The sequence below is a fragment of the Choristoneura fumiferana genome, chromosome Z, assembly GCF_025370935.1.
Source record: "Choristoneura fumiferana chromosome Z, NRCan_CFum_1, whole genome shotgun sequence".
Taxonomy (NCBI): Eukaryota; Metazoa; Arthropoda; class Insecta; order Lepidoptera; family Tortricidae; genus Choristoneura; species Choristoneura fumiferana.
The window spans coordinates 38787513-38799660 of NC_133472.1; the positions used below are offsets into that span (position 1 = coordinate 38787513).

Consider the following 12148-nt stretch of genomic DNA (forward strand, 5'->3'; position numbering starts at 1 on the left):
AATATTTATAATAATGAACGCTACAATAGGAATGCTACTAATTATAAATGTAATTTAAAACTAATTGAATTTATAATTAATTGATACAAATGAAAACAGAAGTAAATTATCAATAGATAAAGTACCTATTATCTATTGAGCTTCTATCACTAATGCTGAGCTGGCTCGTGCTGAGGTAACGACTTCAAACTGGTAGAATCTTATTTTCATTTTTTGGAGTCTTTTCTCGCTTTTTAAGTGTTCTCCTAGTATATGTACGTTTGATTCTATTGAATCCACACGGCGAGGCGTAGTTTTACCATGATCAATATGCCGTTTGCTGAATTCTATCTTTAATTGTCATTCGAACTATAATAAAACAAGATACTTTAGTAATTTTAGGCTCGGAGCCCAGAAAAGAGTTAATTTTGCCTGAACAACGTATCTTACAGTATCAATATGGTATCATATGTTATGTACACTGACAATGACACTGCATCTGTGACCTGCGACAATCAACCGAGGCGACAAAGAATACAAAAAACAACCATTCTCATGGATACTGTACGAGAAGAATCAAGACAATACTGGTTGTATTTAGCTCTAGAACAGCGTATGTCCGTTAATTTTGGAACAGTGGATGTCTCTTTGATGCTGGTGTATCTAAGTTCCTTTTCATATTGAATTAATGTTTGAAAACCCGCGTTTTTGCAGTCCGCCGCGGCGGATGTTGTTCAACGGCAGTCATTGTTTCTTATGACGTCGAAACATAATACAAATGGCTGATATTTATCAACTTAACCTCAGAACTTAACAATGACACCTGTTAAGTCACCTTCGATACGGGTTATTTTAACAGGTTCTAGTAAATTTAATAAAATTAAGACCTTGACCGTCGTACGCAGACTCGTCCCTTAGCATTAATTATAATCTGTCCAAATAAAAAAAGTGCAGAAAATCATCAACATTACAAAAATACCCATTGAAAAAAAAACATTTTGAAGTGGTAAACAATCAAAACATGATCCACTGTAAATTATACACATGAACATGAATTTCAAATTTATTTAATTGGCAGTTATTCGCAACGACATTTATTTTGAAAAGGGTACATAGTGGATCACGATTCAAGAAGTTCACTTGTACTCAAAGTACTTAGTACATTGAACAGTTAAATCACGTTGATTTGAAATCATTGTAAAACTTTTCCGTCAATAGCTTCGTGTTAAGATTTAAATCATGGCTAGGTGGCTTGTCAGTTGTCATATTGTGTAGATATAATGTAAGTGATGTTTGATGTCGCGCGCCATACAAATTATTTACATTATTTTATGCAACATGGCGAGTTGCGTGGGTTACGAAGTGGCACAGCATACAAAATTTTGAAAAAAAAACTGGTGGTTGCTCATTCCCTAGTTTTCCAATGTATTTTACAACGAAAACACAGTATTTATATACGCATTAAGCTGGGTCATGATTTAGTTACTTAGTAACATAGTCGCAAATACCTCTCCTTACAGTTGGGTAAAAAAAACTTCAATTTATAGGTTCTGAACTTCTGACAGTAAACATCAAAGCGAAAAACTTAGATACCTCGTCATTACTGCGACCACTGGCTTAAAAACATAGTAAAAAGGACAATTCACATGAGCCAGCACGAAATGTATTGAAAGAGTAAATAAAAAGTAGCTGAGTATATATTTGAATACACTTTACACAAATATAAAAATAACATTCATCAGTCATTTTCCAAAAAAGTGTCTAACTCAATTTGCTGATTTGTGAAGCGACCTGTAGTGCCTTCTATACTCAGCGGCCATATGGTCCACTTTACATACAAAATTACCTATTAATTACTGCATACATTAGAGGGCCATAATATATTTTTGCCGCTTAGTATATTTTTCCGCAGATATTTTGTATGGCAGCCTTTATCGGCGGGCTCGCGCGTCACAGGCCGGTTGTATGGCTTGTATGTGCAGGTAGTATGGAGGTTAACTCCGTGGTCAAGGACGCCGCATTAGCGAATAAAAAACGCTCGGCTTTCCAATACGCAAGGCGTTTAATAAATAGCTGTCGCAAAATCTTTATGAAAGCGTCACTTTCTGTACTGTCAAAGGCTCGTTTCTATTGTTAATTGACAAGATTTCATTTTTTTAACACCTGTAAATTACTACAGGAATCGAAAGAGTTTTGCCTCCTGAACATGGGAAAATATTTATTATAATTGTTTTCTCCATATTTAAAAAAATACGAAAAATTAAAAAAATATGGCTGAATTTGCCGAAACTACGACAGAATAGATATGTTTCCTTTGCCCTTTTCACCAGAAAAAGGAGCTGTCATAATTTTGACAACGACTCTATGCAACGTCTACGTCAGATTTACGTGATGTTTTTTTTAAGAGACTAGAGTAAAGTAATGGATCCATTGTGTGGTAGTTTTGGAGTTATGCCCTTTTAGAATAAGCACATCATAAAAAAATTGTAATAAATTAATTAAGTAAAATTAATTAGCGAAATTTTAAAAATATCAGCGCTTTTCTAATTCGAAACAGAATACAGAGAACGAATCAAATTATAGTCTTAGAAATATTGAAATCTTGTCAATTTCTGGACCCAATGAATGACAGACTCATTTGTAATTAAGTAGAAATGATTTCAATTATATTTACTTAGACTGCAACTGCAAATCATTGGACCTATATGTATATACCTAAGTACATGAAATTTTCATAGACCTTGCCTTGACCTTGCTTTATTTTAGACAGTTTTTATAAATATGCATTAAAGGTGTTCCGAGATTTTCACCGCATTATTTTTTTATTTCCGATAACGTTAGGAGAACATTGAAATGAAGATATTTAAAAAAAAAATTGCTACAAAGTTTATTACCAGGTAAATAATTCTTCAAAAAATTGAGCCGTCTGCTGAAGTTAACAAATGCCAATAAAAATACGGTGGTGTATAAATTATTCGACAAAGAAAAATGGAATACGGAATTTACGGTTAATTTTATGGTTTAGCGAATCAATTTTTTTTAAACCAAAATGTATCAGAATACTAATTTTTTTTTTCGTAAATCTTCATTACTACTAAATAATCTAGAATACTGAAAGAACCTCTGATTGGGCAAAAAATAAGGACGTACCTATGTGTTGAAATTCCGAAGGAGTAAACCGGATTCAGATCGATTAAAAGTAATCTATCTCCGCAACGATGTTTAGTAGACTTCAAATTTGGCCTACAAGTAGGCAATAATAACAGTATACAACTACTTTAATTATTTTTGAAAATTCACGCGGAATAAAAGAAAAATATAATTTCTCAAAATACATTCCATTTTTGGAAGTTCACGCGGAACATAACAGGGAAAAATATACTTATTCATGATTTTTTGGAAAATTTTGCAGCATAGAGAACTATTTTTTCTTCTACTGGAGCTAGCGGATTAAACTTAGGGATTAAACCTGACTAAACCTAGTTATCAAATACAGTAAGAAAAGAGGCTGAATACCTAGTATTTTAGTCTCAAATAAAACAAAGTGGCAGACCTGAAAAAAAAAACAATGCAGCGTATCGTTCCCAATCTACGTAGCAGCATGCACGAAGCAATTATTATTTAATTTTATGACATTATCCGCGTGGCATTGGCTGAACTGATTGTCAGGCAAATAATTATTTGTGTTTTACAACACTACTATAACATTATAGTCTTCAGGTCAGGGCACAGGCTTCCATTCGGAATGAGAGAGCTTGGCCCGTACCTAGTACTCACGCGGGCCCCGTGCTGATTTCGAACTGCACAAAAACCATTTTCCTTAACCGTACCTAAAGGTCATCGCACTATACATAGCATTCCTTAAAATTATCCATGAATTATAGAATATTGATATTTTGTGGTCGATTACATCGCAATATCGATATAAAGTTGTCGATAGGTATTTCATTCATCAATATCTCGCATCACACACGACTAATTACACCATTAAATTTAAAAAATATAACTCTCAAATATACACTTGGAAAAAAAACAAAAAAAATATTTGGCTGCATTCGATTTTATTACAAAAGTCCAGTTCGTGCCACACGGCGACATAAAATAAGTTTTCCACAAATAGGACAATAAAATTGTATGAAACCAAAATTACGCGACCGAAAATACGCAAACCACAACACAACTCAAACCGCCGCCTTCAGCACGCGTTTAAAACAATAAAGCTTAACAAACCAGACGACGGGCGCGGGTCGTGCGCGGGCCCGCGACGGGCGTATTTACATGGTGGTATATGGACGCCATCACACCCGACGGCGAGCGCGGGTCGGGTCGTGCGTCCATATGTACCGCCATATGAAACGCCCGTCGCAGGCCAGCGCACGAACCGCACCCTTCATCTGTGTGTGTTGGGCTTTAGGCATGCCCATTTCTATTGCAAGTGGAGTGGACTTCGTCCGCGGAGTCCTTTTATTTCACAACACAGTAATTTACTATTTTTTATTTATTTTAAACTCGCTTCGCTCGTGGTTCAATCCTAGAATCCTTCGCATGCTCGGCTTTCAATATAAGCACTCGTGCCAAACAGTTACTTTCCAGCCTTGCATAACAAATAACTTTTTTGGGTGGGAGGTACCTACCATAGACAAAGACGTAAAGTGGGGGTGATTTGTTGTTCTCGACTAATCCTATAGTGCGGTGTACAGTTGGATAGGTCTTTTAAAACCATTGGGGGGTTTGCCAAGACGATTTTTCGATTCAGTTGATCTGTTTGCGAAATATTCAACTTTGAAGTGCAAATTTTCATTAAAATCGAGTGCCCAAGTGCCCACCCTCCCTCTGAAATATAATAACTGCTGGGTGGAAAATTTTAAATAAATTCAGAATGGTAGTAAGTATATCAAATTTACAAGGAAAATTATAACGGCTAAGATTGCTTGAGAATTATTAGTAGTTTGAGTAAATAGCAGCCTAAGGTACCTATAAAATATACCTATACTTGGAAGATTTCGTACAAAATACGAAATCCTTAAAAAAAGATTACCTGTTTTTTTCGTAACGGCTACGGAACCCTATCTTGGGCGTGTCCGACACGCTCTTTAACCGGTTTTTTTACAAGCTTTTATTTAACTTGCAATATATGTGCATATCTAATTATGTATGTTAGTCAAATCTTGCGAGTTGAGTTTGACCTCCACTTCCAGGTGGATTGACTTGAAATTTGGCATATAATATAAATCTGGGGACAATAATTATAATCTAGTAGTAACATCCTTGTGGTCCAGCCACTTGAAACTGATACGAAAATGTAGTTTGGATGTCATTACAAGTCCAGTCAACAAAAGGAAGTTAGCAACAAAGCTTATACTTATTAAAAAATAAAATTTTAACCAGAAACTTATTGTAAACGACTTGTCGCGTAGTCGGCAAAAACCGTAGACGGCCCATCGTCCGTCACTTCCTTTATGTAAGTATGTTGAGCTCCAAAAGTTGCTCACATTTAATTTCAATTTCATTGTTTACTTACGAAGCGATTACAATATAAAGGTGAATAAAACAATAGGCTCGGAGAGTTCCCAAGGAAGCGAAGTGAATACATTCTCAATTACGAATTTTATTAACCTATCAAGGTAGGTATAATTATCAAATATAGATATTAGCCGGATATCACGACCCGCAGGAGTTACATAACTTGTTCTTCTTAGTAACAACACACGTCTGCGGGGCCACCAATTTAAACTATCTACTGAACGATCGCACAACAATCCTCGCAGAAATGTCTTATGTAACAGAGTGGCCAAGATATGGAACAAACTACCAGAACATGCAGTCTCAGCACTGAATGTGAACCAATTTAAGAACCGGCTAGACCAACACATTAACAATACAAAGAATACTTGACCAAGGAACAGCTACATACAGGCACCTATCAGTTGCTTGCAACTGCCTGCCTGATAATTATATTATATCATATAATAATAATAATTATTATTATTTAGACGTAAAACAGCCGAAAGGTAATCGGTTCTTCTGACTACGAACTCGCGCGTGCTCGGACGAATCATAGTTGAGTTAAGTACATAGTTATTTATTTTTACCTGACTGCCCGAAGTTTACACACTTGCATCAATAATTACTAGTCATTACATGTTTGACCTAAACCGATAGAGTAGTCCTTACATAAATAACTTAATAAATAAATTATAAATAGATTATTAATTGTTCTTTAATATACCTACCCTTGTGAATTCCCACTGTGGAACGTTTTCATAGAAAAAGTACATAGATGTCAATGGAAATAGTCTTAGTGACTTCGCATTGCTTGACAAGGGAATTCATTATGTACCTATGACACTTAGATACTGTGAGGTGAGACTGTTCTTCGGTGGGTCAGGAATCAAATGGTTTATAGGGTTTGACAGTACCTTTGTATGTATATTTCTTTGGCCCAATCTGTACCCTAATCGGGGACGGATATCAACATACGAGATATGATTAGATTCATCAAAACTGTCGGAGTGACGTAGGGTTTATATGTATTATTAGAATGACGTTCGCGAAAAAAAATATGGAGGAGGAATGAAAAGAAAAATAATTGTAACAATATGGGTATCAAATGAAAGCTAATTTTGTCACGTTTATCATTGATTAAACAACTACATAAATGAGCTAATCGGCAAACAAGACACTAACTAAATAAATGCAAAAAACATCATCAAACACATTACAATAATGTGTCCAAGTATCCACGTTCTGCCATAATGAAAATAAACGGCAGAGATCACAAATAGAATGAAATGGTGAGAATTCCAGCACGCGTTTTTCGTTGCCATTTTAAACATTTAGTAGTACGCAGTCATTGTAATGCGGGTTATAATTTATTCTACACGTTATACAGACTTTAAAAAATTGCTTGTTATCAATTGGGTATTATCTTATTATAAATATTTTTTTAAATACCTAGTTTTTTTATGTTTACAAGTCATAGCACTGACATTTCAGTGCGACCGCCAGCGTCAGAAACGTTAGGAAATACGGCGGTTATTTTGGTTACCTACCTCAGAACTTCGTTATTTATAAATCAATTTAGATATTATTTATTTTGGAAATTTCCGTTATTCATCAAGTCATGAGTAACTGGTGGACTGATTATACAGGATGGCTCATTTAGATCGGTCAGTATGGGAAAGTCTGAAACTATAAGACATACGAAGATCTGTTCTTAGGAACCATGTTATAGACTTTAATAACAAGAAAAACTGCATTTATACATTTAAAAAAAAGCTTGTGCTCAACTCGGGAATCGAAACCGAACGTTTTGAAAAATAAAACTTACATTATTAAAGAATATATATGAAAACAATGCATTTTTTTCATTCTATAGATATCATGTTTCATAGTAACATTTATTGCTTATGAAGTTATGATTATGACCTACACTATTGATATATAAATATAAATAATGTAATTTTTTTTAAAACGACCTAGTTCGAGTCCCGTACTGAGAACAAGTTTTTTTTAATGTTTGAATGCAGTTTCTCTTGTTATTAAAATCGATGACTGGTTCCTAAGAACAGATCTTCCTATGTCTCAGAGTTTCCCATACTGACCGATCTGAATGAGCCATCCTGTCATATATTAGGTAGTAATCTAGCCTATAGCTCGATCTCTAAAATTTAAGGAATGATACATCCAATAAGATATATCACTTCGCCCGTCATGTAACATACGAACGACGAAACAGAGTGCACTTATGAAATAGCTATAAAGTAACAGCTATGTGAAAACAACACAAAATGAGGTTTTATAGGTATTTACGAGTCGTGATGCAAATTGTGAACCATTGCCGCAAAGCTAGAGACCTAATCAGCGCTTGCAGTTGCAGCACTGCATTACGGATTGCAACTTATAATGGTACTTACCTAATTCGTTGCACTTCTATTATTTGAACTCAAATAAGATGGATTTATCCACATAGGTATAACTTGTTTGTATTCTGCCGTCATAACGAAAAGGGTCACAAGTAATTTTTTCTGTGAAATTGAGATAAATACATATTCAGAATCAGGAAGAAAAGGCGTATCTGTCTGATTTTTTTCTAGACATCGTCGTAAATAACTTTCGGAGATACCGTAAGCCTACAGGGCACAACTGCCCAAGATATTCAAATTTATAATAAAGCAAAGAGGCATTTTTGGCTATGGTTAAAATGGTTAGTTAAAAAGGTTCATTTCAGTGATATTAAATTTAAATAAAGCGCCTATTTATAAATGTGCCTTATTTTAATGTTAAACGACGTTGAATATTAAAATGGAAACGCATAAATAAATAACAGAAAATATGCCTATTTTGCCTAACATTTTAACCACTTGTCTAAAATGTTATAATGAATAGGCACATTTTTAGGGTTCCGTAGTCAACTAGGAACCCTTATAGTTTCGCCATGTCTGTCCATCTGTCTGTCTGTCTGTCCGCGGGTAAGCTCAGAGACCGTTAGTACTAGAAAATTGTTATTTGACATGAATACACATATCAGTTACGTCGACAAAGCGGAACAATAAAAAAAGGAAAAAAATTTTTTTTACTTTACTCCCATAGACGTACTCGACTAACCCTATATTGTGGGGTAACGTTGGATAGGTCTTTTAAAGCTATTGGGGGGTTGCTACGACAATTTTTCTATTCAGTGATCTGTTTGCGAAATATTCAACTTTAAAGTGCAAATATTCATTGAAATCGAGCGTCCCTTGTCCCTCCCCCCCCGCACTAAAATCTAAACTGTTGGGTGGAAAAATTTGAAAAAAATCAGAATGGTAGTAAATATATGAAATTTACAAGGAAAATTATAGCGGCTAAGATTGCTTGAGAATTATTAGTGGTTTAAGAGTAAATAGAAGCCTAAGGTAAGGTAAACTTGGAAGATTCAGTACACAATACGAAATCCTTAGAAAAATATTATTTGATTTTTTCATAATGGCTACGGAACCCTATCCTGGGCGTGTATGACACGCTCTTGGCTGGTTTTTATTTAGTTATGCCTGTACTTGTACTACATTGCAAGATTATTTTTACTTTATTTATTTTGTTAAGTAAAAACAGAAAAAAACATTCACACACAGACACACACAAACATCACGATTGTATTCCCAAATGGGGTAGGCAGAACACACGAAACGTAACCGTTTCGGAGCCACTTTTAGCAATTTTAGGTTCTAAAACGACAACTTAAAAAACTTTCAACCTTTATTTTTCTCGAGTTTGACAAAATGTTAGATGTGCCCTTTCGGCATTCCGACGGCATTATTCTGATTGTGATGAATTTTTAAAATAGTTTTCCAAAAAAAAACCTTATTAGTACGTTAGTATGATTATCAAAAAATATTGGACACGTAACGTATTCTTTCCTTTGCCATTTAGGACTCCTTGGAGAGGGAAGTTGTTAAGAAGCGAATACTAAGTACTAATTCTTTACAAACATTCCGACTTTGAAACGGAACATTATCAATATTGACCTTTTTCACATGTTAAATGGTTACCAGTCGACCTAGCGGATAAGTATATGGTATAATAGTAAGAAACTGAGCATACTCACTAAGTGCACTAGCACAGCACTTAAGGCATTAGTCCCACCGCAATTCGCTATAGACTATTTTCTAGCTCAAGAAACAACCTAGAGATATCGCTAGCTGTTCCCACTGCTGCCGAAAACTCTCTCTCCACTAGTTTATCGCAGAATTAAAGATCTATTTATTTATGTTTTAATGGGATATCATATCTCAGGAATAGTCCATGATTCTTAAAAATATGAGAGTAGATTTTTTTTAATTATTTCGTTTTATTATATTACGGGGCGACCTTTTATCGATTTATGAGGGGTCAATCATTTGCTTCTTTGCTTTTCCTTTTTTTTATTTGTAGAGAACCGCGTACAACTTTAATTTTACTTGCTTATAACTGTAGGTACCAACGTACAGAACGCTTAGTGCCAAAGTAATACTCGCACTTGACTTTTCAGTTTGCATGCTTGTTCAGTTTTCAGAAACAGATGAAGATAAACGTATGTAAGTTAACGGAAGCTAACTAAGTGTTTATGACAATGGAGTAATAAGTAGGTAAGTAAGTTGTCCTAACGCTCTGTCTAAATATGTAAATTATTTTACCTATTATACAATACATATACAGACGTAGAAGCATAAAGTTCGTCTTCTGCTTTAAATTACTTGGACCTTCTCGAATACAGCTCTCAGACATATCTGTCTAATAACAATACCATTTACGTGCATATTTTTTACCATCATTTGTTGGTAAGTAACACGTTTCATGTTTTTTATAAATTGTTAAAAATAACATCTGATTTATTGGTCAATTACGCATATTGTTGTCTGTCTATGATTTAATACAAAGGTCAGACGAAATAGTGTTCAAACTCAGCAGTTTTTGCTAAAAAGAACACTGATGAAAAAAGACAATTGAAAAGTTAAGACGTAAATACAAACCAAATAACAACACACCCGTACATCCATCGTCTTTGTAGCATTTGTACCGTAATTATGTATAATCAATTTTCAAGCTTTCAATTTATTAACGAACAAGAACAAAAACAAAATTCAATCATCTATAGGTACAGTACAGTACAAAGATTATGTTTCATCTTTAGGGTGGGACATTAAAAGTACTTACTTATTTTTAGTAACTTGGGTGGTTTTAAGGGTGTCTAGTTGGAATTCCACCACAGTTGCAGTATTCTAAGGGTAGAGGGAGCTAACTGTAAAATATTGCAGCTTTGGGGCAATTCAAACTATTTTTACTAACTTAGGTGACATTAGGGATTGTTGGAATTGCCCCATAGTTGCAGTATTCGGTTCTACAATCTCACTAGAATTATAAATGCGAAAGTTTATAAGTCTGTTTGTTACTCCATCACGTCAAACCGCTGAACCGATTCAGATGAAATTCGGTACACGGATAGTTTGAGTTACGGAGAAGGACATAGGATAGTTTTTATCCCGGGAAATGGAATAGTTCCCGCGGAGGAGCGATAAACGAATTCTATGCGGACGGAGTCGCGGATAACAGGCTAGTATCTAATAAGGGCTTATCTTATCTACATAAGGGCTTTTTGGGCTGCAGCTCAGAGCCCCGTGGGCATAAAGGGCCCCCGAACCTTATCAGAAACATATTATATCATTATCTAACAGAGTTTTCGACAAAAGTAGCAATAACTACATCTGTAGCGTTTTTGTGGGGTAATTCAAACTATTCTTAGTTACTTTAGGTATGAATTGTTCTATAAGTAAAGGTAAACCAAAAATATATGACTAATGTCAAGAGGGCGCTATTGTTCTTATTTATATGGCAACAGTTCAGTATAGTCGGAACAATGACATCTTGGCTTGTCTACAACGTTTACCTGTTAGCTCTGATGTTAATTTGCAAAGGTTTTGTAGTGAAATAGTTAAACATTATTTACAATGATCCGTTGTTGACTACTGCGGGCATTTTTTGTTATTGTTCAAAGAAACCGCCACGGTGACACTGACAAAGAAATTAGTTCCAATAAAATTCCGCAACATGGCGAAGAGTCATATATTTCTGGTCAGGCTTTAGTTGCGATAGCCCTCCGTTCTTACTTTGGGCTCTACCTAGCGCTCCTGTCGATACAAAAGTGACGGGGGTGCAAGCAGGATAATCCTCATCAACCATTAATCTCTAACGAATAACACATTCGCAGCGCTAAGTCCTATTAAAAAAATTGTATTACTTTACTAACCGCTCCTGGGATCCCAGCTGATATGAAGAGGGCCAAAGTGTCCGGCCAAGGTAGCAGTTTGTACTGTTCCCACCATCGTTTCACGATAAGGCTCACGTAGAATCCGAGCACAAATGACATTGGTATAGACTCGCTTTGCGCCCCGAAGTATTGTCGGACTTTTTCGAATACCCTGGGAACAACACATTACTATTAATAAACAAATTAATAATCTTTCAAACGTTTAAGTTCTCGAATGGAGACCATGGGTCGGCAAGCGCAAGTCTTCCACCAACGAGATGGACGGATGACCTGGTTAAAATTCACAGTGGATGTGGCGATTAACGAACTTTTCAACTCTTAATGGCATCGGCTTGAAACTTGGTACTGAACTAGGAATATGTAGTTCGAGTGACAACGCAAGTA

General features: G+C 35.3%; 1 protein-coding gene across 1 annotated transcript in view; it reads right to left on the reverse strand.

The window, feature by feature from the left end:
- The window catches only part of Best2 (bestrophin 2), a 62460-nt gene that overhangs the window by 22710 nt on the left and 27602 nt on the right, over window positions 1–12148 (reverse strand). The window contains exon 3 of the mRNA XM_074099547.1: window positions 11744–11915. Coding sequence (XP_073955648.1) covers window positions 11744–11915 — 172 coding nt within the window. The remainder of the gene's footprint in view (window positions 1–11743; window positions 11916–12148) is intronic.